This window comes from Phallusia mammillata, chromosome 6, assembly GCF_965637545.1.
Source record: "Phallusia mammillata chromosome 6, kaPhaMamm4.hap1.1, whole genome shotgun sequence".
NCBI lineage: Eukaryota > Metazoa > Chordata > Ascidiacea > Phlebobranchia > Ascidiidae > Phallusia > Phallusia mammillata.
In genome coordinates this window covers 20,285,467-20,313,333 of record NC_137257.1, presented here as the reverse complement: position 1 = coordinate 20,313,333, position 27,867 = coordinate 20,285,467, and the positions used below count along the sequence as shown (strand labels likewise).

The 27,867-nt window shown below is 37.5% G+C and overlaps 2 protein-coding genes and 1 long non-coding RNA gene across 3 annotated transcripts; 1 reads left to right on the top strand and 2 right to left on the bottom strand.

The window, feature by feature from the left end:
• Positions 1–1,783: 1,783 nt before the first annotated feature.
• On the bottom strand, positions 1,784–3,873 carry LOC145234000 (uncharacterized). The gene is made up of 4 exons (XM_080098769.1): positions 3,708–3,873; positions 3,080–3,287; positions 2,430–2,538; positions 1,784–2,109 (listed from the first exon to the last, which is right to left on the bottom strand). The coding sequence occupies exons 2-4, from the start codon at positions 3,261–3,263 to the stop codon at positions 2,010–2,012; spliced, it is 393 nt and encodes a 130-aa protein (XP_079954895.1). The 5' UTR covers positions 3,264–3,287; positions 3,708–3,873; the 3' UTR covers positions 1,784–2,009.
• Positions 3,874–4,692: 819 nt separating this feature from the next.
• Positions 4,693–7,975, bottom strand: LOC145231941 (uncharacterized). The gene is made up of 3 exons (XR_013860793.1): positions 7,873–7,975; positions 6,249–6,336; positions 4,693–4,873 (listed from the first exon to the last, which is right to left on the bottom strand). It is a non-coding gene; the product is annotated as an uncharacterized LOC145231941 (long non-coding RNA).
• Positions 7,976–14,655: 6,680 nt separating this feature from the next.
• On the top strand, positions 14,656–27,410 carry LOC145234689 (uncharacterized). Its single transcript, XM_080099409.1, has 18 exons — positions 14,656–14,808; positions 15,565–15,690; positions 16,501–16,594; positions 17,075–17,267; positions 17,625–17,695; positions 18,261–18,382; positions 19,086–19,261; positions 19,723–19,942; positions 20,231–20,368; positions 20,573–20,714; positions 21,106–21,310; positions 22,253–22,427; positions 23,076–23,260; positions 23,994–24,193; positions 24,632–24,736; positions 24,971–25,108; positions 26,243–26,393; positions 27,129–27,410. The coding sequence occupies exons 1-18, from the start codon at positions 14,685–14,687 to the stop codon at positions 27,243–27,245; spliced, it is 2,682 nt and encodes an 893-aa protein (XP_079955535.1). The 5' UTR covers positions 14,656–14,684; the 3' UTR covers positions 27,246–27,410.
• Positions 27,411–27,867: the final 457 nt, after the last annotated feature.

The following is a 27,867-nucleotide window of genomic DNA, read 5'->3' as shown; positions in this document are numbered from 1 at the left end:
CATTGTAATGCCTAATTATTTGGACAGTCAAAATCAAAACAACATATCACGAAGAGAAAGCCTTTTCTCAATTTTCATTGTGACATTTAAATTGGCAAATACGCTATAGCGAATGCGCTCATGTGTATCAAAACAAAAATAAAATGGCTCACATTTTAAAAAAAAGGTTGTGAATGAAATATTAATTACCACAACCCAGTTGCTACACTTTAATAAGCTGCTGTAGCTTGGATTACGGAGCCATATTTGCAGGAGCAAAACAACAGCCCGGCAACACGCATATTATTACGTCATTGGATATTACGTCATTGGATTAATTTTGTGTTTATTGTATTATTTTGCTAAATTAGGATTGTTGCGTATGATTAGCACTGTCAGATGATTTTTTTTCTGAAATAGCGTTTCTCGAATGGCCATGTAACAGTACTATTGCCCTCCCCTGTGTTTTTCTGGGTAGAGCTACTAACACCATGACGAGAATGGTAGAGCTACTAACACCATACGTTTCTCCTGATCCAAAAGTGCTTAATTTTCGATAGGTGGCGTAAAGAGCTGAATTATTTATTTAGCCGCTATAAATGGGTTGGGCTGGGAAATATTTACATAAAATTTTTGCATTAGTAACTAACTTTTTGGGTTAGTTTTATTGAATTGTAAGTGCTAATACCTTACCCCAACCCTAATAGCCCTAACCGTTAGCATTTTTTGAGATATACCGTTTTAAATGAAAAAAGTGCTCTTTGCGCCACCTGTCAAAAATTAAGCACTTTTGGATCAGGAGAAACGTATGGTGTTAGTAGCTCTACCGACGAGAATCACATACCCAAATTTGATTGGTTGTATCTCCAAAAATGTTCACGGTTAGGGCTATTAGGGTCGGGGTAAGGTATTTGCACTTAAAATTCAATAAAACTAACCCAAAAAATTAGTTACTAATGCAAAAATTTTATGTAATTATTTCCCAACCCAACCCATTTATAGCCGCTAAATAAAAATTCAGCTTTTTACGCCCCCTTGTGAAAGCGAAGTTCGGATTCTCGTTATGGTGTTAGTAGCTCCACCATTTCGTTTTTCTGAGGATGCCCATGGTTATATAGTATGTTGTTACATGTTACTAACCCGACAGTCCCATTTTTGACATATTAGCATTACAATTACAAAGTTACAAAACAGAAACTCCCGTGGCCTTTATGAGATCAGCGAACCGGTTAACATTACTGGTTACTGTCAATGGACTTTTTGTATCAGAACCTGCTGAAAAATATGACCTTTTTGATAGACCCGGTTGACAAAAAATTTGAATCCCACCACTGCCTGTAATTCGTGTTGATAAGTTATTTTGCATGAATGTAGTCAGCATCATGCATCAGAACAGACAACAGTTTAAACGTAAACTATCGAGTTCTTGAAAAAAGAATTGTGAGAACTATACTGTAGGCTACAAGTTTTTGAAAATGAATTCCGGACATAGATATTGCCCCAAAATTTCGGACATGTCCGGGAAATTTCGGACGTCTGGTAATCCTACATCCGCACAAATAAAAATAATGCTTTAAAATACATTAAACATATCGTTATTTGTCTGTTATACTGCTTGACTTCCTCGAACAGATCCAACCTAACTTGAGAAGCAGCTAATAAGACACAATACCACATTTAGAAAGCGTGTTGTATTTAACGCTTTTCACCATACTATAGAAGGGTCATTGGCGGTTTACAACTATGAACAATTTTTAAAACTTTTTATTTCCACACAACCATTGCTTTTTAATTTTTGTCCGTCTTGAAGTGCGTTTAGAACTTCGGCAAGAAAATAGGCGAAAAATTGAACATTGGCTTGAAGAATGGCATGATTTAAACTAAGATTTAATTTTCACCATCAAAAGAGGATAAATTGTAGCCTACAAAGCTATTTTAATTTTTTCATAGTATTTTTAAAGTGATTTTTTTCCTCAGAGTTAGTAAAAATGATGAAACTAGTCTACAAGTAAATGAATGTGGTTTTAAATCTACAAGAATAGAGTGAGGAGGATTGAGACAACGCATACAACTGATAGAGATAACGAAGCCTTGAGGATGTCCCCATCACTACAGATCCCGTTCATATTCCTGAAGATAAAAATATTAGTTTTGGCTATTAAAGTTTTGAATCATTTAAAAAAATAAGATTAGATATTACAAGGTATGTTGTTTTGTTGTAGCAGAAAATTTGCATTTGTTTGTACACATTTGTTAAAAAAAAGTATTTTTTGACTGATCATGTGCAATGTTAACAAAAAGTCTGTATATTTCCCAAGCATTTTAAATGCGACGCATAAAACTGATTTTTCAATCGGAACAGTCTACAATTTAAGGTGTTACAGCCGGTAAGGTAATTCTGTTGTAAAATATGCAGTAAATTTGTGTTTTGCATTGTGGTCTGAACTCACCTCATGTAACCTGTTTCACATGAGCAAACATATGAAGTTCCATTCCGACCGCAAACCGTTTTCGGATCGTTGCTACATGCATTGAAGTATGGGTCGCACAAAGTGATGTCTATATAAGGCAAACAGTTTGAGAAAATACAGAACTGCTTTTGCAACAGCTTATTTTTAACAGTGGCTTTTAACTGCATGGCAATTTAAGGGTAATGTTCAATTCGTTTATATTTACATATTCAGTATCAGTTTATTGCTGTAAGGTGTCACTTAATTTGTCCTACAGTATAATGATATAATATAAAACAGAAACCAGTTCGGACAGCAAACTATAGCAAAAAAAAATTTGTAGAACTAAAACGTGTGTCTTCCAGAAAAAATATGCTCCGTAGTACCGAAACCCACTCTATTAACGAATGTAGGTGCCATGCAGTGGTGGGTTTCAAATTTTTTTTCCAGTCGGTCCTATCACTAAAGTCATACTTTTGATCCGGTCCATTGACAGTAAATCCATTGTCAGTAACCAGTTATGCCAACCGGTTCGCTGATCTCATAAAATTTCGTGAGACGATTCTACAGAACCGGTGCGAACCGGCCGAATCCCACCACTGGCGCCATGTAATAACGGCCCTTATATACACCGAAACGACGCCACTTACTCGGAAGGTTAACGTGGGTAATTACGTCACAGAGTCCGGCAGAACAGTATTTTGACTGAGTGGCCTGGTCGTAGTTGCTTCGGATTGTGTAGGTATAGTTCTGGCCTGGTAGTAAACCTGTAAGCTTCATCCGAAATCCTGTGCTGCGATTGTAACAGGGAATTTGCAGTTCGGGAGGAACCATTGGATTGGTTATTATTTCCACTGGCTGCAACCAACATGAAGTTACCAGACTGCCAGTGATATGGCCTATAAAGCAGGGGTCGGCAACCTTTTAGGCGACAATTACTTGTTATTTTCATGTGTTAATGACCTCGCGTGCCAACATTTTTTTAAATATTCGTGGCAGCAGATTTCAATAATGCAGAGAAAGCAGAGTGTTTTGTATATGTAAGGCTAAATTTTAAAAACAATGGCATGATAAAAACCATAAACAAGCAGTGAAACAGGTAAAATTGTTACTTCAATATGAACGCGCAAATCAGTTGGCGTGACATGGAAAAAACCCGTGTGCCAAGGTTGGGGTTGCCGATCCTTGTTCCAAAGATATAACCAAACAACGTTATTTATCAATTCTATGTCTTATTGTAGAGTTAGTTGTCAACACCAAAAGCAAATCAACGCCTACCTCTCTTGTAAAAGTAATACTTGGATCAATAGACAAAGCCCCGGTGGAGAAACTAAGATTTTCTTGCAAAACTGGTGGTAACCACGTGATATGCAACGTCACAGTCGCCGCGTTTAAATTGACTGACGTCACATGACCTACGTTGACGGGTCTCACTTGAGTAACGTTTACGTCTGCAAATGAAAAAGAAGTGCTGTAATCGCTAGTGGCGTCACAAGTTTAACAAATTGCAGAACCGACGTCACAAGGTCACTGAATCGCAGAAGGACGTCACATTTACGCAGGGCATAACCCGATTTGGTCGCAAAAAAAACGGAATGACATCAAACTTGCCAATTACGTCATCAATTTAACACAAAATTGACGTCACACTTGCACAATGCATGAACCAATTTTTCTACATTCTGCAAAAAAAAATGTTAGCAAATTTGTTACAGTCGTCGTAAATTCGTTTTAGCGCAGAAGTAGCGTCACAGCTGTACGGTTTTATTGCGATTAAACTTACCACAACATACCGCAACAGCTTGTAGCGGTGTGCGGTTGGTGTTGGATGCTATTAGAGCTGGGCAGTCTGAATTTTCGGTGTTAATCGCAAACACAGATGATGGTGGACGAGTAAATTCTCTTAAGACAAACAAAAGTTTTTAGTCTCATCGTTCGTTACAAAAAAATCTTCTGCACTTATTTGTCGAAAAAAAAAATAAAATAAATAAAAGCACCGAACATGTGTCTTGTGTACGGCAAGTGTTTCGATAAAATTTATGGAAAGTGTTTTTAGCATTGTTACCATTAGTTATAATAAATAAACAGTTATAATAAAAAGAGTCTTTCTTGCCACTGTTATACCTTTTATATATATAGATATCGGCCTGGTATGCCTCATGGAAGTAGCCTTCAAATATTGCTGAGCGTACATCCTGTTAAAATAATAAAGGAGCAAATAAACACAACGAATAAAAGATGGAAAGAAGTAACGAACCCGGCTGTATGGGGTAAAACCATCTCTAATGAGGTTAGCAGTTCCTCTACACCTCGTAGCGTTAACTTCTTGGTAAAATGGACAGGTTGCGTTACAGATGCATGACGAAGAAGTTGCTGCACCGGTGCATGCAGGGGGTGAACCAATGCTTGAACACTCAGCTCCTCCAAGCCAAATGTGCTGCCCTCTACAAGGTTTAAAGAATAGATGAACGTTTCTAATTTTTCACAGGTTCTGGGTGTTATTTGTAGGGGATTTGAACCTAGGACGCTCTCTAGTATGAGTCCCCATTAGTTTTTTATGTTTATGGGTCAAACGCAACCGAGGCAAGGTTCTTGCAGGGTTTATATTTTTTGCTTCAGAACGACCGCTGCCGAAAAGTTACTGCTTACATAAGCGACTTTATAAATACAAAAACAATTTGAAATCTACAATGCACAAACAAAGTTGATTTGATTCGATTTGTAATTTAAGCAGCTTCCAAACAAATTAATTCTTACTCGGAAAGGTTTAATATGATAAATTAAGGTTGGAAACCACTTGTTTGTAGCATAAAGTTGACCTGAAATCGATACTATTTGGTATAGCATCGCTTTTAAATTAGTTTTTTTTCAATTTTACTACATCATAAATACAAGAGGTCGCAGCTGCACAATTTTCCAGGTTTAACGCTTTTAAGGTTTAACGCGTTTTTTTTCTTTAGCGCTTTCTGTAGAATGTTCGTGCCAATAAAGCGATTTGAGTCATCGTTAGAATGCTAATGTTGGTTTCGGTTCTTATTCTTTTGTTGAACCGGATCCGGTTCTTGACCCTTAGTGGATGTACAAACAAGCAAAAAATGAAAATCGATTCTGGGAAAATAACACCAAAAGGGGGGAAGCGTGACAAATGACTAGGGCCACCATAACCGCAATAGGTTTTTTTCTGTTTTGTCGATCAGTGTGCATTTAACTTGTGTTTTTATCACCCACCATCTGTGGTGTTGTGTTGGGTAGCTGACATTACCCTGATGAAGACGCCCGAAGGAATATTATTACCAGATGAACAATAAAGAACGTTTATAAAATGTGCCCGACAACAACACTATGCACACACAAATGTGTACGTGTATATAAAAACGTTTGTATTTGTGGTTGTGTAACTATAAAATTATTTTCCAAACACCGTGAGTGTGGTGTAGATCAAGCCATTGGTGTAGTTATATAGCACATCGGCGAGTCGAATTAACACGTAGATTTTTCTCGGTATTTCTGTAAATTTGCTGGAAATGAGCATAAATATTCTGCGTTAATAATTTGGCGATTGTTCAACCAAAAATTTTACAAATCTTTTGTCTTGATTGCGACATTACGACTTAAAATACTAAGATCAGGCACTTATAAAACAATTGGAAACCACTGTTGTAGACGGTATCTGGATCTTATTTTTGGTTTCCTTGCGTACAGTGTATGAAAGATGAACCTTAAATCCTTAAATGTCAACACGCTAGGTTTAACATCAAAACTTGCTGAAAAGACCAAAAGCTTGCCAAAAGTAAACATCTAAGTTTATTGTGAACTTACGCGGGAACACAGGGCTCAATGGGCCGCAGAGGCAGATTACTTGGACTGCTGGTTGATCGTACTTTCAACAAGAAACCATCAATCGCATCTGGGTGAACAAATACAAGATATTAACCTCGACCAGTGTGATAGAATATTAGGCGTTCGTTCTATCCCGAGTCAGTATTGTACAAATTTGGGGATTTATCTACTATTGTGTAGTAAAGGGTGTGACGTTTTCACACTTTGTATGTGCGCAAAGTTTTTAAAGTATTGGTACTTTAAAAGCAAATAAAATTCTGTGATTCTTATCATTTTCAAGTGCTTCCATCCGATTACGTTTTGTGTGTTACATCAATGACCAACGTGATTGTGCAAAAAATGGAAATTCTTTTCTTTGGACAAGCAGCTTCTTCAAAATCATTACTACTAGACACTTACATAATGAATACATTTACAGACGTTTACACAATTATCATTGTTAACATCACAAATCAGCGTTTGTTATCACAAATCAGCGTTTGCTTGCGAACACTTTCTGCATACTATTATCAATTGGAGCTGACATAGCTCGAAATAAGATGCTAATCATCAAATTGCAGGTCAATATGTGTCTATTGTAAGGTACCGGGTAAGGTATTATAAGCAAAAAGGGGCCTTTTTTGCACGATGTGAAGACATATATACGCGTTGACTTTTTAATTTGGCTCTTAAATTTACAGCCCGTCAAGTTTTTCACAACCCTAATGTTGCCTCCATCTCCCCACTTTTGGACCACCCTGCTCCAGTGTATTTCAAGTTTAAAAATTAACGTAGGTTTTGTATTTGCTTCATGTCACTTGAAGCAAAAAAATGTCACACAGTGTTTGCAACCCTATCCGACAAAGCCCTTAATGGTCGTTCTTCTAATCTGTGAACCATAACAACAAAGACGAGGCTAAAAGCCGGAACGAATGCACCATTAAAAAGTGATTACATAACCACCACAATGCTAGTCCAACAGCCTCAAAAAGAAACTCTCACAAAGGCAAACATAAAAACCTGATAGCAACGGTAATGTAACTTTGCATAGCATTTCTTTATCCCTCCCAGGTGTTTGGAAGTAGAATCGTTCAGCAGGCAAGAGAAATCGTGCTATTATGAAAACCTTCCATCAACACCACGTACTTTTTTTCATATGTTTGCCCTTTGAAATGCTACTTTGCTCAAAAATTGTGTCAGTGTATAAATCCAAATCTTTGTATTTAATCTTATAACTTATCATTAGGCCGGGGTAGTGAGTAGCTTGACATTTAGATTGTCAAAGATGCATTACAAAGAAGTGATGCTTGGGTTTTTGTTTGTTGTATACGTTGCAAATAAGTAAATATGTAAAACTATTGTAATCCCTAAGAGGATAATTATGAACCTTTGTCAAAGACACACTTAAGTTTGTAAATCACTCTACATTACATTATACATGTTTGCAGTCATGCATAAAAAAACATGCTAACCGGAGCAAGTTCACGGTCGAGTGCATACTATGTTAGGACAGGTGGTGGTGTTGAAGTTTCGTTTTGTGGTTTCCGTACCAATTCAGGCATTATAAAACTACACAAACTTTTGCAATAATGAAACTGGACAATACGATAAGTTTAACCTTTACCCTCTGATCCATCGATTGTCCACGAAACATTGATACGGATTGTTCCTGTTGTGGCCGTCTGACTGGCATCATACAACAATGAAACCGCCGGAGTAATACTGTTTATTGCAAGTGAAACTGCAAAAGAAAGAAGAAATTGTAAGGTAGAGCCATGGGAATGTCATAAAAGACTAAAAAAGGTATTCAAATAAAAGAGTTTTAAGTTTAATTAAGTAGGCGAGATTGCTTTTGGTAATTAACAAGAAGAAACCTTTTCCACAAAATTGTGTTGCAAACAACAAAAACGAATACCTCGCGACCCCCTTGCACAATTGTTTACTTTGGTACTACTTATAGATGCCATTTATGGCCAAACTGGTATTGTAAAGTCATAGACATCGGTATCTTTTGAAATATGCTTTGAAAACAATGCAAATGGTTATTGCATGGGTAGTAGCCGTTCAAAAACAGTTACCCTGACCAGACCGCCAAAAGCAACAGTTTTCTTGTAAATGTTACGCGTCCTTTACAACGATTTACACAAACAAACAAAACGTTCGTCGAGTTTTAATTTTTAGCCGAGCATTGGGGTGGGTCCAATTTTTCCGGAGTGCCCGATTGCTTAAAACGTGAGGTTAGTAAAGTTTATCCAAAACATCAGTAACACTTACAGTTGCTGCACGATCTTTGGCACGAACCACAATCCAATATAGATAGGAATACAACCAAAATAACAGAAGCTGTAAAAAGCGATTCCATATTTGCTACTAGCCTAAACTAAAAATACATTACTTAATTTACCAATATACGCTACCAACCTTATGCTTGCAAATTCACAAAACTACGAAAAAACAATATTACATGCGAATGTAAACACTGCAGACAAAAGCCTGTTTTAAATCGTTAACTTTCAATTTTTTGTGGTTTCGTTGAAAACGTTTTTGTTTCAAACAGTGCAAATACAACATTGTTTGAACTTTTACAGTAAATCTTTTTATTACATCAAAGTCTCTGTCAGTAGCCGTTTAAATCGAACATCAAACACAAGTTAAACAAATCCCTGGCTTTAACTGTTTGCTCTACAGTGCAACCAACCAAAATAACAGGCTCTTTTAAGTCAAGTCAACACTTCACCGCATTGCATACCCGCTGCACACAGGCTTCGCATTACAAAAGTTGAGGAGTCTTTTTCAAGCTCTTAAGCCCTAAATATTGGTGCAAAAAGTTATGCCTGGTCTGTGCCCAACAGAGTGTCACAAATCATCAGTTTAAGGACACCATCTTGCAAAAGACTGTTCAGAAACCGTAGAACCCAACCTATTCTGTCTTGTGGTACAATGTGTTTTTTTATGGTAAAAATGGCTTTGGTTAGTACGTAGAATGCTATACAGCCGTTTTGTTATCTCTCTATAGTGTAAATATTAAGTCTTGTCTGAAAGTTATGCGCAGTTTTATTTGCTTTTCAGTGGGAATGAATGTTTTCAACCAAGACGAACCATACTAAAGAATCACCTTTCTAGGATTATCTGTTTGTTATTAAATTACTGCGACATTTATACAATATACATGGTATTTTATGCTGGCCTCCCAAACACCAATTCAATTTGAAATTTCTTGCTAAACAGCAGCACAAAAATACAATTGTTGAACTACTTAACAGACATTAAACGCCTCCCACCAACAAAACAAAGGTTATTACTTTTTTCTCCCGTTTGCTCTTGGAACTAAACCCACAAAACGAAACGTTCTTGTTTACCTGTACTTACCCCCAAAGCATATCACATTTTTGAACCTGTCTGTAGAGACAAATAGATTTTTAAGAGCGAACCAACTTTTTTGCATTAATTTCAAACATGCACATTAAATAAAGCCTGTTTAATTTTCGGCCATATGGCAAAGTCATGTTTTAGCGCCAAAATAAGTGACTATTATAAACATCGCTCACAACACGGCTAATGCTAAACCCAACAACGGCTTTCGCTACGTAGCGGCGTCAAGTGATGCTTACTATAACTGCTTTACTACAATGACGTTTCGCACGTTTTGGGACGACTTGGGTAACTTTGGCTCGAACTCAATCTGCTAGAGTGCTAGACAGTCAAACTGTTTTGTCCAAAGCGCTCCAAAACAACACCATATATACGATGAGGGGTTTTTGTATCCTATTTTTACTTTTTACTTGATTCTAAGAATTATTTGGGTCCTTCTGTGCTACATTTTAGCAGCTTAACAACTAGCGGCGTGGACGTCTTTGCGAGGAAATAATTATTTTTCCCAAATAAGACGAAATGTGAAGTGTTTTTTCTAAAACGTTTCGGTGAATCACACTAAAAACATGAACTTTTACCAAATGTTAGACACTAAAGGATGCCGTTATTTAACATTTTTTGTGCTTCACGTGTTTTTGAAACATTCTTTCGTTGTTTGGAAGATACTGTCACGTATTAATCCTAAACTCTATCGCAAAAAAGTGTTATTTTGCCCACACGTAAAGCAACACAAGGTCTTGTCTCGCGTTACAACGACAAACAAGGCGGTCGTCAGTACGCAAGGCCTCCGAGGTCGTTTGGGGTTGATAGTCGATTCGGGTGAACTTTTTTGCCGCAAGAAACCTCCATACTGGGATGACGAAACCGCGAATTTGCTCATGCGTGACCAACCGAAACATTCTTTTCCTCGGCAACGTCACCTGATAACGTGACAGTTTACTGTAATTAAAAAACGACTGACTGATGATGTCGGTTTTGTTGGCAGGCACAAACACACAAAATGAGATTCATCATTGTTTGGAAATCCTTCTATTATGAGAAAAAAGGTCTAATTAAGTGAGAGTAGTTCTACTTTGGCGATTTGTTATTTCTCAAATAAACTGACTTTGTATCAACTACAGCGATTTATAAGCAGCAATTGCCATATTCTAATCATTGTTTTGTTTGAAACCATACTTTTTTTTATCAGTAATGAAAGTTAACAAACCAGCGGCATTCCGTTGTGTTTGCTTTATTTCGATGTTTTTGTAAGTAAAAAAGAGTTATTGTCGTTGGTACGAATCTGACCGCAAACGTACATGTCGAATTCGTCAAAAGTCGGATGTGAACTGTTGGTGTAGTCTTTATTTTAGCGGTTAACTTGTTTTTAAAATATTGTTTGTTGGCGTAAAAAAACACTAGTTTAAACTTCCAAGAACGCTTCTTCCACTGGATGGCGAAGTGGTTTACACTAATTGGATGTGCAGCCTGTGGCCCGCAAGAAATTTGGGTTTTAAATGAAGGGCGGGCTGCTATACAATTTCGCTCCAATGCTATAATAAGCGAAGTATTTGGTTGATATGAACCTATTCGGTTGAACTTGAACAAACCGTAATCAACATAACCTGATAGCAGATTAGTGACTATATATTCAATAACCGATTAATAAATGTTTGCTGTGTTCCATAGTAACCAAATTTGCATGGGAAAAGTGTACGTGTCATAAAAACAAACAAACAAAATATTCATAAAAAAAGGAAAAATCTTTTTGTTATTTTTTACAGGACGAAGCATCAAGCCAATAAATGATAAATGCACACTGCGGTTGTACTAGTAGCCAACACGGCCTATCCCCACCTGTCTTTTCATCAGCTGCTATAAGTCAGAACAGCAGTGTGCACTGTCTGTAGCTTAAGTATCCTTTTTAACGTATACAGTACAATAACGTTGGTAAAAAAGTCTATCAATTTGCGCTACAACAGCTTGTTAGCGCTTTGTTAATAGGGGAATAAACGCATTTCGTGTATTAATGAGTATATACAGTACTATAAACAGACCGCCCGATTTCACAATTGCTCTTATTTATAGTACACGTAAGCATAAAATTTATCAGTTTTAAAATAGCTTTTACGCCGCATGCCTAAAAAATACAACTAATGTAAATGCAAACACCTGTAGTCAATATTACAGGTAGTCGAATACGTAGAACCCCCTAATTACACGGGAAAGGGTTATGATAGAGCCATGATTGAGATAAAACACTCCCTGAGTTAACACGTTACTTATCGGAAGCGTAGGCTCTAATTACAAGGCAATTACCCGCCCTTTGCTGATGCTACACTGTTAGTTGACAAGCGCTATCGGCCCTGTAAGTTTGTTATGGCCCTTTTTATAGATTTCCGGTTAGACTTGGTCGTTTCAAAATATAAAGTTTTTAAACTTTAGCAACATCAAAAAACAAAACTTTTTAAAGTCGGGTTTAGGTAAGTTTTGTCTTGCAAACATGTTAACTAAACAAGATTTAAATATGTGAATAATATTTAATAATGGTATAACATGGCCTTAGTTCAAAACGGATTTTCTTCTATTTTGTTTATCAAGCTTGACAATTAACAAAATTTAAATGAACGTGATTTTGGAATATTGTGTGAGTAGGTTAGTCTAGAGGCAATTTTTTGGGCCATTACCGCGAACAATTTCATTCAATTAGCGCACTATTATAATGGCAAAGTAAATGCAAATGACCCAAACACTAAACAAAACAGTTATTTGTACGCACAACTTATGAAAACAAAAGAAATGATGTTTAAAATAGTGAATTTCCGTCAACCATTTTGTAGATAATATTTTTGTCATGTAGGCATAGGGCTCATAACAAATCAGGTAGTCTTAATCGTGCAGGAAACGACGCCCGTTAACCTTGTGATCGTTCCTGCTAATACCAGTAATTTTAAGCGCCGGGCAAAGCGCACTGCTCCAATCTTGTGCTCCCAATTAATCGACCCTCAGTCAACCGTAGGAAAAAAAACTTGACTAGCACAAGTTAGAGGTCTATGTCAGTTCACAGACTCTTGTTCAAATAGCAAGTGTGTATGATGGAATATCGCAGGGACAGAATGAATGTGAATGCGGTTAGGACGGAATGAAACCGCTTTGGGTGTTTTTATCACATATCGTAAAGGTCAATATACAGAAAGAGTAAGCGAAAAAACGATCAAAGAGTTATGATTTTTTGAATATAGTTACTAATGAACATTATTTTTGCCTAAAATTTTTGCCAGGAAGTTGATTTTGGTGTTGTATTATGATTTTTGTAAACGTCAGGGTGAACCAAGTTTGTGAAGTAACAGAAATATGATGTGCTGGCTACAAATAATACATTATCAGCTGTAAACATATAGGCTACATTACTTATGTATTTTGGCCATGTTTTCTAGCAACAACATCGTGCTTAAGGTTAAGAAATGACAACAAACTTACTGTGTGTCAGCACACAAACAAATAATTTTGTCAGGACTCTTACTTTACTGCTGTATATTGTCTGCTTTAACAGAAATTGTTTACAAAGAGACAATGGTGTCAATTGTTGAGGCGAGATTTTTGATGTCAAACAAAGTTCATCTGTGTTTTGTAGAAAAAAATGCTTGGTAAAGCGGGATCACTGCTGTAGAAGGGTAACGCCACGTTAAACTGTGTAAATAAAAAAACGACGAGTTTATACACCCAAGTTCGTGGTGCTGTCCATTTTCAACGGCTTTGGAAACCCATTAGGAAATAGAAAAGCGTAAAGCCTGAGTGGAGCTCACATACATAAAGTACTAATGGTTTTGTACCGGATTAAACTTTAGGAGAAAGGATTAAACTTTAGAAAATGTGTTTGTTAGTTAACTTAGTTAGGATGATGAAAGAAAAACGTTTTTACACTACATCATAAGTTCCGTAGGTTTTGATGATACGGTTTAAGCAAAATCGATTTGGAAACCCATTTTAATAAACCAAAGTGCCCACGTCTGCAATTAGATCATTTTGAAGTCTCCAGTTTGACAAAGCATTAAAATATAAACCCAAAATTTAAATAGTTGGTCAACAAGTATTGTCTTTCATGGGAGAATAGCACCTCGTACTGGAAGCTAATTATAACTTTGACGTCTTACCACTTAAAACAGTGTACATGGGACTGTTGAAAAAACGTGTTGCTTATATGGGAGGGTGTACTAGTAGAAAATTTAGCTATGCGAAAAAGCCACTAATTTGTGGTCAAAATAAAATTGGTCGTGACCGAAAAAATGACACCTTGGAAAGGACTTTTGGAAATCGTGCAGTTACTGCATGGAATTCAAACTCATTATTATTTACGCAGCCGTGTTTAAAAGGACCCAAAAAACTGGAGAAACCCATGTTGTTTTCGACCCCCACATCTACGTAACATCTACGTCACAGACGTGATGTGAGGGTGGAAGCGTGTTTATTCGAGCGTAACGCGAGCAGGTAATTTTCTGCACGAGTGGACAAATTCGCAAACTGCGGCTGTTAGAGAAGTTTAGATTTTTGTTTTCTAGAGGAGCATCAACAAAAACCTAATGTTGAAATAAGAATAGTTGTGCTGTGAGTGAACTGGGAATTGTTGTTGTGATTTAAAGTAGCGTTTTATTATCGTTGTTTGTTTTGTGCTGTTTCATGCGCACGTTCTTTGTTCGCAGCAAACTTGTGTTATTATGGTGCTATATATGGCACAGTACTCAACTAATGTGACAAAATATGGATTCCTAAACAGAATAAATATCTTGAAAACTTATTGTAGCCTAAAGGCGGAGAAAAGTTGTGCAAATTTATTGCCTTTAGTGGGTATGAAGCAAGTTAAAATTGGTCAAGCGTATATTCCTGGCTATTCTCAGACAAAAATTGTGCCGTTAAGTGTATTAAAAGAGCAACGTAGTTGAAAACGCCGCTAGCGTGCATTGACAATGTGTTGTTTACCAGATGTACAATTTCGCTCGAATCTGTATTTTGCCTTAAACTGTACATTTTGCCAACAATTTTTTTTGTTAGAAGAACGTTTAGGTGCTGTCACAAAATAGATAAACAATGCGCCTGAAGATACTTATCTGTGTTTTTGTAATATTTTGGAGTCAAAGTAAAATCGATGGTCAATTTTTTAATCCTGAAACGTTCGTTCTTCCAAGCAACTATCTCCGACATTGTGAAAACGGTAGGTATGCTTTATACCACAAATTTTCGGGACAAACTATGGCGCAAAATTTTTTTTTTGAAGAAAAAACACACACACACACACAATATACCAGTTTTAAGAACAATGTTTTAGCGTTAGTTGTAGTTGTAGTGTAGTCATGCTAAAACGTTTTCATGCATAATCCTGACAAAGGCGCCACGAAATCATAAAAACGTTTACGATATTTTACGATTTTTTACGAATTATATACTTACAAAAAAGCCCACCAAAACAATGTATGGTATAATAGGATAACACCACAGTTTGTTTTTAATACAAGACTTCTGAGATAGCTATGGTAACTTTAAAATGTTTGGGATGTTTTAGACGAGCTTACCTATAGCAAAGGGTAAAGTAATTTAATTTTCTAGATTTATACAAAGTCTTATTATTTTCTTTTCAAATGGTTTTTGGCATAAACGCAAAACTTACCTCAGCCTAACAGTAAAACATGTTCTCTCTAATTTACGCCACTGCGTCCTATTTAATGCATACATGTGTACAACAAGTAATGCTCTTCCAGCAGTTTTATTCTAATAAAGTCGACGTTTCGACGTTCTATAAGAGACGCCTGTTACGGCTGTTATGTATACCTTCGCTCAACTAATAGTTTTAGCTTTTTTCATAAAATTTTGTGCTAAATACTGTGCAACCAACACTGATGCAAATCACTGTTGGCGACATTAACCTATTACTTTACAAAAACACTAAATAATTTTAATGTATAAATTACAGACACACCACTTAGACCGATCCAAATAAAGTTGAGAGAATGGTATTCAGCTCGCGTCGAACAAGCTGGAAATGAGACCCAAATCGTTCCATACGCTCATTTAGATTGGAACGTGATCAATCCAGAAAGTAAGATAAAGCTATTAACGTTTCAAGAATAAAAGAAGCATTAGTGTGATACTGAAAAATGTTTGCATGATTTTTTTAAAAAATTTGACGGGTATATACAAAGTAATATTAAACTTTTTCTTAATTTGCAGTGCTGGCGTATGGACTCGTTAAACAGTTTTGTTCTTGTTAGAAACAATATTATACACATTAATACCAACTATAGGATTATTAAATAAATATGGCTTTTGATTTTTTTGGTACTTAGTGAACCTTAGCCATATACAGTCATCACGTTTGAAAACTTAGGTAATAAACGTGCCCAAAATGGTCCAATGACCATGAAGTATTTGTACGGCTCACAGTATAACTAACATGTTGTTATTGCTTTTTTACCCAATAAGTCAAGATTTATTTTTTCTGTTTGAATGATGTTTAAGGCAGGGATGTGCAACCTCTAGCCCGCGTGGCAAATGGGGTCCATTGAATAAAGGATGTGCGGCTCACAGTATCGTTAGAATTTTAAATGAAGCGTGACCCATTTCTGTGCTAGCGAACAATTCTAATTCATTTTACAAAGTGAAATCAACTTATATTGTAAAAGGTGTTGCCCGCGGCCATTGAAGGGGCAACACCGAATCAGCCGGTCACCAAGCATTTACCACCATATGGCAAGATGTAAGCTAGAAAAATCTAGCCTGCGGAGGGATTCGAACCCACGACAGGAGATTCAAACCCTTTGCATTATGTTTTAAAAATCTCTAACCTTTTTCAGGTTCCCGTACCACGACTGTGCAACAAAATGGTTTTAAATTATTTTTTAATTTGCAGACGCTTCACTAGATGGGTTTGCCGTTTCATTTAATGAGGGATTGAAACTTCAGATGCCGCCTTCATTGAATCCTGTAAATCATTGCAACGCAGGGTCAGTAATTGCATAAAAAATGATAATAAGTAACTTAAACCAATTGCTATGTCCATGTCCAAGCCTTAAACCCACACTGACTCTTTTCTCAAGCCTTACCTTTTTCTTTTAAAATTAAAACTGCAGTATAAATTAAAGCCATATACTCGATAACCCATCATGTGCACCATGTTTTACAACATGTACAACTACCTTAAGCAAACGGTTTGTATATGAATTTTGTGCTATGTCTGTAATGACGGGATTTTTCACCTTTGAAACGTGTTATGACTCAGCAGATAATTTCCACAGGAATTTTTTGAACTTTAATTAGCGATAACATCGATTTCTATTGTGATTACATTTAGTTTGTGAGGTAATATATAACCTAACGATAAAATGACGTCATCTATACCACAAGTAAATAACAAACAGTCAATGACGCAAGCAATGACGTCATTAGATTAAAAACGGAGAATAATAAATTTTGTTAATTTATAGCCGAGGTCATTTCTGGGTAAAAACCAACGATTCTTCAGTTTGTGAAGAGACGAATTCAACATGTCAAAATCGGACCACGACTAGCGAGTGTTTGTGCAAGACCAACTGTAGTTTGATCCAGTTCAACCCGAGGGAATGCAAACACGTCGGAAACTACTACATGGACAAGCTGGGATACTTCACTGTTCCAGCGGTAAGAAAAGTGAAAAGCACAGCTAGGCCCATTAAAGGCGTCATTCCGAATCAGCCAAGCATTCATCACCACATTGCAAGGCGTATTGCTAGAAAAAAGCTAGCCATTCGAATTCACGATAGCGCTCTACCAACTGAGCAACACAGGTTCAGCGGCAAACCCGTTAAAAGTTGAATCACAAGCACCGTTGCCTGTCTTGTATGCTGGACATGTCAGCTTCGTAGTGAAAAGTTGTGGGTTCCCACCCAAGCGGTTAAGTTGCTATGTTAAAAAAGGAACGATTTTTTTGGTAGTTTGATTAAAACGAAACTGTAGAGATGCTCAATAGAGATTTTTCACACAACTGGTCTTTTATAGGATGTACGTTACTTGGAGTTCAAGCTGGAGTGGTACAAGCATTACGCAACTCACATACTGCCGTATTACAGGTAGGCATCGACCGAACACCCTCAGTCGTGTTTACTCACAATGCTCCAATCTCACTTTCTTGTGAGCCCCCGTCACATAACGCTTTTTCGTATGATGTGGGTGCATCGCGTTCAGCCATTACCGACCAACTGAGCCATTCACTGTTTTGCGCCCCATAACGTTTTAACGTTGCACAGCTATATCCGACTTGGTGATTGTTTTAGTGCAATTGTGTCGCTATGCTTTTTTTCACCGAGCGAAATAAACATATATTGGATAACAGACTTTAAATTAGAATTTTCGAGAAGATATTGTTTTAATGGTTGTTGGTACTACATAATACGCAACTAGCTAGTTCTACATTTGATACAAAAAAATATTTTAAATATACTATTCTTTACATACGAATTAAAAGTATTTGAGATAACAGCGTAAAAAATGATTGTTTGAGAAGATATTGTTTTGATGATTGTTGGTACTGTAGAATGCGCAACTAGCGTATACCCTATATAACATGCAAAAAAATGTTTGAAGAACGATCTTTTTACATAGAAATTGGTAAACAACAGATTTTTTCCTCTATAGGCAATTTGTGGGCGACACCAACGACAACAAAGTCTCATTTGTTTCAACTGTTTCCGACTGCATCGAAACACTTCTGAGGGGAGGGGATCATTCACACACAGTTGCGACTCAGACGTGCTGTGGTAAGTTTAAAAACAATCCAACCAAGTCTGTTGGGGTTAGGTTGTTCTGCTGCATCAACAGTCTGTCAGTACCCAATGCAAACTTATTAAACTGTTAAAAGTGTAAAACGGTAAAAGGCAAGCAGCGCAGTCACAAAAGTCGCGAAACAACCACCGCTCGACCCCAACGCCAAATGCCGGCTTTTAAGCCGCGTGGGGCCACGTCCCTTCAAGAATTCGCTACAGCGATACAACATACAAATGTATTTGTGATATCGTAGGACGGTACCAGAATAAAAACGTAACAAAGTTAGATCAGTTGTTCCTAACTTATCTCTTATCATTCATCACGACCTGAGAACTGGATGAATTTTATTTACCCCGTTTTGAAAATAAAACTAAAATTACCAAATATGACGTCGCAAAGTAATGGCGTCGCGGAAATAAAAAAATGACAATGTATTTACTCGTCTAAAATGTCAAATTAGAATTTTGATGGGTAAATACTCACAGATGCTCTAAGGCGGACGAAGTTCGGTATTGCAATCGAGCATCAAATTACGTTCCGATGTTTTTGAAACCAGTATATCAAGATCTTAACCTTTTTTATTGTTACAGGGGTCTTTTTGGAAGGCCAGGGGAAAAATGTTAATCGTTAAAGAAGGCCTAAAAATGGGAACGGCTCATGTTAAGGTGTTAATTTGGAATTTTTCTCTATTTTCAGATCACGGATTCCTAAGTACAACTATACGGAATTTTACTCTCCTTCATTACTCCCCGGATTTTAATCTACAGAGGTTGGACGTCACTGCAACTTGGCTTCCTCCAATCAACAGAACCGAATTCATTAGATTTAGACCGACGGTTTATCCCATTTTCGGCCATAACACGTCGATTGAAGTAAGCATACGGAGAGAGCTAATCTACACTTACTTAACATGTATCTGTACATTGGTGTAAAAACTTTCAACTCAATCGTTTCCAACCCACCCCTCTTTAGCTACAATATTAATAATTTAGCTCTTTGCGCCACCTATCGACATTTTGCAAAATGTGGGGCTGGCGTGAGTTATGGTGTTGGTAGCTTTACAGTCATTCGCAGCCGAACTGAGCAACCAAATGCGAATGTGCATGTTTTAAAGTACTTTTACACGCACAAATTTCACGAATTAAATGGCAAATACCAGTTTACATTTTAGAGAAAGGTTAGGTTCAATGTGTGTTTTAACCATTCTTTGTGTGTAATTATTTTTGTTATTTGTTGTCAATCGCAAATATATTATATCAGTTTGCCTTTAATCTAACAAAAAATTAAATTTTCGGTTTTCCTTTAATAAACCGTTCCGCATGACTTCACGCAGAGCGGACGCTGGGTAAATCTGACCGAAGAGGAAAAAAGTCAGCGGGCGAATTGCGACGACACAACGCAAAAATACGAGGTCGTCATCAGTGACGTAGTTCCTGATAGCAACATCATGCTCCTAGTAAGATCAGAATACGAAGCAGATTTCAGTGACAAATACTGCGGGACTGCTAGGGTAAAAGATCGGTGTATGTCGGAACCTTCAGAGCGCACGCCACGTAAGTACATAAACTTTACACATGTAAAAAGGTGTTTACCTAGTGGTGGGATTCAGTCGGTTCGCACCGGTTCTATAGAACCGTCTCACGAATTTTTATAAGATCAGCGAACCGGTTAGCATTACTGGTGGACAAAATATCGGCAAATACATATAAGAGACTTTACACTTACAATGTCATAGTCAATTGTCGAAACACATATTACAGCTTGGATTTACCTTTTCAAATATCTCTAACAGCTTAAAATTGATTAAGATTTAGACTTTTACATTGGTTTATGCATTTTAGCATTTAATGTCTGTGATCCGATGTACAAGTTCTGCGATCCCATTGCAAACTGTACACCTTTCGGGGATCTTGGTACACTGAACGCGACGTGCACCTGTCCTATTGGCTATGAAGGAAACGGAATCAATAATGAGACACGTAAGGAAATTTGGATAAACCTTAACCCCACTGTTCCGATTTCTGATAAATTGATTTATTCGACTTAGGCAGTTGGTGACTTCAATTTAGTTCAGCCCATTGGAAACCACTGGTTTAAAGCAATGCCGCTTAAGTTTCTTTTAAAACTTTTAAAGCTGGCAAACGTTCGGCATTACGATAATTAAAAAAACTTGAACTTTTTAGTTGCTCTCGGGACCAACTGTAACGACATCGACTTCTGCATACCGAGTCTGTCTCCTTGTTCTGCGTCAGCGAACTGCGATGACTTAAAAGGAACCACTCTGGGTGCGAATTGCTCTTGTTGGCCAGGATACTCAGGAGACGGGTAAATAACAGATTTTGTGTTTGTTTATTTCTTTTTGTTTGTTAAAACTTAAGTATAAGTTATACCAGTGTCATTTTTTCTACTCAAGGGGTGGAATATTTAAAAATTTTGTACATATGTTTTGTCAATAGACACTTTATAGCTCTGGGAATAAAACCTGTGGAGTTGATAAAATATCTAATTTTAAATAATCTTTGTATGGCTTAGCATCTACTATGTATTGTGTCGGAAAGGAATAAAACTGTTTGAATTGTAAAGGAAGGAATTCTTTTTATTTTATTTTTTGGAACCATAGCTAAGTTATATGTTCAAAATTTTGGGCTGGAACCACAAACTAAAAAAATGAAAGTACTCAGTATCTGACCCTACAGAAATATATCTTGCTTTTTAGGTACAAAAACGGCACCGTTTGTAGAAGCGACCTCGTTTTGGCCTTACCCATCAGTTTATCATTAGTAGTCGTGGTGTTTGTTATCATTGGAGTTGTCATTTACAAAATCATAATGAAACAAAGACGCCGCAATGACTTCAAGTGGTCACAATTTGTTGCCAATACCGCTTTGCAGTACACTGTACCTTTGAATGTGGGAGATTCGGTAAGTTTTCTATGGCACTAAAATTGCAACACTAAACTCAGTTATGGGCAGCCCAAAAAGACATATGCGGTGGTGTGGTTCAGCCGGTTCGCACCGGTTCCATAGAACCGTCTGACGCAATTTTATGAGATCAGCGAACCGGTTAGCATTTCTGGTTACTGTCAATGGACTTTTTGTAACAGAACCAGCTGAAAAATATGAGTTTTGTGATAGAACCGACTGACAAAAATTTTCAATCCCACCACTGAACAAAAGCATCAAAACACACAAAAATACAAACAGACCCCAACGCAGTGATAAAACATAGTTTAATGATGCAAAGAAGCCGATGATTTATCGCCATTATATCTTTGTTTTAACGTTCGTCGTGTTGGCGCGTAAAGGATTCTAGAAAACCTCGCTTGTAATAATATGTTTTCCTCGCAAAGAATATATATATTGCATTAACAATCATTGCTCTTCGAGCAGATATTTTGTAAAATAACCAAATATGTTAGAATTCTGATAAAGGCGTTAAAACGTTGATTTTAATTGTGTGCCTGGCAGCAACAACCTATTTAAACTTTTGACTGTTAAAATTTAGCGACCTAAAAGGCTGCCTACTGAAATGTTGTTTAAATAAAAAAATGTAACTGCCAAACACCTGTTGAGAATTTAGTAATCGGTTTGTTAGCACAGTTTTGTTTTATCCCTATGATTAGTCCACGACCACCTTAAGACATACCCTAGGGGCGTGCGCTGACTTCGTCAACTATTCCATGGTTTTGGGGTCCGTTGCGAAAAATAGTTGCACGTCCCTGACTTACATGAACGTATTTTCAATTCCATTTTTTGTACTTTAATGGTAAAGCAAAAATAGTCAGCGACATAAAAATATAACAAATCATTTGTTTATTTTTTACCAACTGAGGCTGTTTCATAACATATTCTCTTTTGACGCAGAACGAATGCCTTCCCACGTTTGGAGACAAATGGGAATTGGATCGTGACCGTATTCGGACGGGTGACGTACTGGGTAGGGGAAATTACGGGGTTGTGTACAAGGGCTGGTACAATGAGGGAAAGAGCTTGGTCGAAAGTTCTACCGAAATTCCAGTTGCCATCAAACAAGTCAAAGGTACATTTGGTCGTTACTGTATTGTTGTGATGCAACTAAGTCATTGATCGCGAACCAGAAAAAAAATGGACAATAAATCTGTATAGATTACGAAATGGGCGTTTATGCATATTTAATGTATATAACTAATGTAAAAGCATCCAGTCAGTAAATTATAAGCAGCATACATTCCCACTGTTTCGACCTACAAGGTCACATCAGTGCAGTGGTGACGAGAGATTGGTCGTATTGGCTAGTGTAACTATTGTAAGTCTGTTTCCTCTGTGGTTTATGCCCAGCAGTGCATGGAACAGAATAGCATGCCTTTTTAGCCTGTTTACTTCCAACAAACTAGAGTGCCGTTGGATGGCTACACCAACCAATACGGTAGTCAATTGTGGCACAAGTGCCTAAAAAGCAACGTAACAATGCATCAATGATTTTTTGTAATTGTGTCGTTATTGGGTAGATACTGGTTCCTATTTATGGAATTGGTACTGGTCAACCTCTGTCTAGATAGCGTTAACCTTAAATAATCTATCCGGATCCTTGCCTAATCCGGATAGTCTTTTTGGTCCAATCGGGTCCGGATTAACCGAGGTGTATATATTTTGCCCATATGGCATCGCCCGTGCTTTATTAAAATAAACTTGTTAATCACATTAACAGACGGTCAGAATGAGGAAGATAAGTTGGGAGATTTTCTGGCCGAAATCGGATTTATGTTGAATGTCGGAGATCATCCTAATGTCCTCAAGGTTATTGGATGCTGCACCACCAAGAAACCTATCTTTCTGGTCACTGAGTTTCTCAAGTATGGCGATCTTTTACATTTTCTCTGGGATGCGAGAGAGGTAAACTGAAGCTTACATATTATTATTGTTTTCCATAGCTTTATAGCTCATTCAATACTCGTTCAAATTAGTGATGTACCGAATCGGCTATAGCCTATTTCAGTTTGGCCAAATCAACCGAATCATTTAGGACGTCACGCGAGTTGAACGCTACCTATTTAACATGATATTGATAACGTAAGTTTATTTTCCAGACAAACAGTGCCGAATAGTTGCGTTTGGTCCTCATTTTAGTTCTGTGGAGTTTAACATTGCCTCAAGCATGATTGCTAACCTGCCAATGAATTACTGACTTTTTTGTCTACAGTGGGAAAAACATTTTAGTTATGGTATAGTTCGAAAGATTGCGTGGTACCTGACTAAGCCAAAAAGGCCTATTTAATGCTTTAAATTTGTGTTCGTAAAAGATTCGATTTGGGCCCAATCGCAACAAATAACTCGGTACATATCTTGTTTAAACTGCCTTTTTCAAATAAACATACGTAACTTTTGCGTTTGATACGTGTTGACTTTAATTCGCTAGACGAAAGAAACAAATAGGAACGAAACTGCACTAAAACAACCACCAAGCCTAAAATATCTGCGCGACGTTGAATCGTCAAGTGCGAAATAGTAAAGTAATCATTTGCCAGATAATGCCTAAATGCGCTGCAGCAAAACTTCTCTGCTTTTGTTAAATAGGGTTGGAGCCCTTTATAATTCTGGCATCAAATTTAAACAATTTTCTTTGTAGCCCACCAAGTGCATGGAAGACGCTTTGTACCACTTAACGGAGAAATCTCTTTACGAAATGTCCCGCGAGGTGGCGCAAGGGATGGCTTACCTTACCAAAGCCCGAATCATCCACGGAGATTTAGCTGCGAGAAATATTCTGGTCGGAGAAGGACTTGTTTGTAAAATATCTGACTTTGGTTTGGCTAACGACGTTTACAGGTATGACCACCATATAATCAAGCTGTTGCCGTCAGGCATAATAAAGGAGTATTGCCATTTTTTTCATTTAAATTGGCCTTGCATAGGCAACTGTAAATGACGGACAGTTTAACTAAATGACCTTTTACCCGTTCTAACTTGATGACGTCACACTCCTTGTTCAAACATGACGACGTCACAATGTAGTCGGCGAACGTAATGACGTCGACGGACAGTTTAACTAAATGACCTTTTACCCGTTCTAACTTGATGACGTCACACTCCTTGTTTAAACATGACGACGTCACAATGTAGTCGACGAACGTAATGACGTCATAAAGCAATTAAGGACTTTTACCCAATGCAATAATGTAGACTACGTTTTGATTTTTTATGTGTCATTTGGACCCTTTATGTCTTTAACTATTGTACGATTAACATTTTTGCATTGGCCGGCAGGTACGGAGTTATTAAAGGTCAATCTGAGAGGTGCGTTCCTTACAAGTGGATCAGCCCGGAGAGAATGATGTCAGGAAAAGTCCCTATTACAAGCAAGAGTGACGTGTAAGTCTTTGATTGGCCAAATTCTTTTCCATTTATTGAAATAAATTAAGGTGTTTATATGCAACGAAAAAGCGACAAAGGCAGTACAATGTACTGACAACTAATCGGATACAAAATTGAGGTAAAATCACCACATAAATGTTTGCGGGTGTAAAATCTGACCCGAATCAAGCCTGTTTTATTAAAACTTGAGGTCAAAGCAGATCCAGCATATCTTTCTATATTTTTGTGCAGGTGGTCATTTGGCAACCTGATGTATGAAATGGTAACACTTGGTTGTATGCCGCATCCTGGAGTTGGATCGGAACTGCTCTTTGAGAAACTCAAGGCCGGATACCGTATGAAGCAGCCTAGCACATGCAGCGATCGAATGTAAGTTCGTTTTCTTACATTGTATTTTTGCATGGTAAGTTTTTGGTATACGAATTAGTGATGCACCGAACCCGCCTAAAAAGGCCGAATAATTTCGCCGAATCAGGCCGAACCTAAAATCCCCATTCTTATGGATGTTTTCAACTGAAACTTTTGTTGTTGATGCGAGTGACCTCAATTAAGACAAACCAAATTAACTTTCACAATGCGTAAGCTTTGCTAAACTTGTAATATTTTGCAGACAACGTGGCTCGTAATTTATAAATATAACAAATAGTTAATTTATGATGTTTCGTATGGGCGAAAATGAAATTTAAGGCTTTAATTCCATGCAACAAAAAAGTTCGGTTTCGGCCGAATTTTCAAAAATGTTCGGGCCAAAACCGAAACATTGGAAAACAACGGATTCGGCCGAAATGTTTCGGCCAACCGAAACTTCGGTGCAACAGTAATACGAATGCGCCCAAAGCCATTTTGGTACGAAGCTCAAATAGTACTTTGCATTGATCACAGTACGTTAGGCCTATCAAAAACGTAACATCGAATCAGCCAGTCATCAAGCTTTTCCATATGACAGGCTATATAGGCTGCGGCGGGATTCGAACCTGCGACAGGAGTCTTTTCGGGACTCGCGCTCTACCAACTGAGCTACACAGGTTTAGCGCTTGAGCTTTCGAAAGTTGAATTACAAGCACTGTTGCCTGCCTTGTATGCTGCACATGTCAGCTTCGTAATAAGGGATCACGAGGTTGACTCGTATCAGTTCTATACTATGCATTGATATATAGGTATTTACAGTTTCATAATTCTAACAATTTAAGTTGTAAGTGGGTCTGAAACGGGGGCCCGAATCGAAAGTTCAAGCCCGAAATCAGGCCTACATCAATATTTTAACAAATAAAACCCGGAATTAGACCCAAAATGGTCAGGCCCGAATTAAGCCTGTGTTATTCAAACTTAGCCTTAACCCGAGCCAAAAAGCTCAGCTAGACGAGTAATTTGCCCGCCAGATGGGATACCTAAGCCAAAACTTCAACGTGTAACTTTTTGCCTCAAAAGACGATAACATTGTGCTGGGCAAATCATAGTGTGTTGAACCCAAGCATATATTATTATTATTATTATTATTTGCAGGTTTTCCATCATGTCAAAATGTTGGAAATGGCGCTCCTCAGCTCGACCTTCATTCACCGAAATCGTTGGACTTCTAGATACCGCCCTTACAGTGGACGCGCCCGTCAATTACGTAAACCTTGCCCACGCAGTTGAAGAAATTGACAAAGAGGTAAACTGCATTCAAACTTGATTTTATGAGTCTGAAAATATCACATTGCAATTTTTAAATTACAGCAAAGCGAAAAACAACAACAGATTTATGTATCACGTTTTTGTGGTTATTGAAGCATTAACTGTTTGTACCCTAGCAATGCGGTCTCAAGGCGATTCACTCTTATAACTTCTTTTCGGTGACTTTGAATATAACACGTGAGCGCATTCATTACTGGGGTCACCGATATAAATCAGGGACTTCAAAACGTTTGTCAAGGGCCCATGCTTAGGCCGTGAACCACACTTTTATGTGTAGCCTAAAAGTTGATATTTATTTGTTGGCCTAACAGCTACAAAGTAAAAATCGTAACTGCCTCTAAGCTAAATATGGCACGGGGAGTAGGCCTAGTCTATTGGCCGGCTTTGAAATAACACACAATTCAATTGACTCGCCAACACTGCACTGAAGTAGGTTAGCGGACCACACTTTATTTCCAATCATGTCGTCTTCGCGGGTCGCAATACCTTATTCAATGAACTGCTACTTGTAGCCTACAACCATGTATCACAGGCCTAATAAAGGCGTGGACCCTATCAAGTCGCTCGTTTAAACATTATGCTTAGGCGCTTGACTCGACATATAGCCTATGTGGTAAAGATAGCCTATAAGTATCACAGACATAAACTATTAGAATTTTTCTTGACAAAAATAATTTTCTAGTTCACTTTATAAGTTTTTATCATATCTTAGGAATACAAAAAGGTTGTTGAACCCAACAATTCGTTGGAAGATGAAACAAAAAGTATAGTGAACCCGGCTTTTGTCACCACCGAACAACTGGACAAGGCGTCTTTTTTAGAAGTTTGAAGCTTTAGCCTACTTACGATTTAATATAATCTGAGGCAAAACTAAACTCGGTCCCGGTGTGTCATGAGAGAATGTAACCAGATTGCCTCAAGGCTTGGGTGAAAACGTACTTATGTTGATGTTCTCGTTTTTGTACAGATATGTTAATAAACGAAGTAAAACAAACCATTTTTGACTTATGAAATGTAAGACTGGTGTGTTTGAACTGCTTCTAAGAGCTAGATTTTGGACTGCACTAAAATCTGGTTAGTTTTTGAGTATTGCAAAACTCTTTTTTACCAATTAAGAAACTTGTCTTGCAAGATATACCATTATCCTGATGAAGGCGTCTTAAGACGCCTTCTTAAGATACAATTGTATAGGACGCCGAAACGACGATTGCTTGCAATAAAACTGCTGGATGAGCAATACTCGGTTATACATTGTGCCTGGCTGTAATATCTTATTTAAACAAGCCTACGTTTTACAACTTATGCGAGGTGACTCGATTTGATAACCGAGTGGTTCGAATTTCCCCTGTGAAAAAAAATCCAAACACGTGACCAAAACAATAATATTACGTCATTGGGTTTCACACTTTCAGTTTCAGCACACGCGTTGTGTCCCGCATTGCATTTTTTGG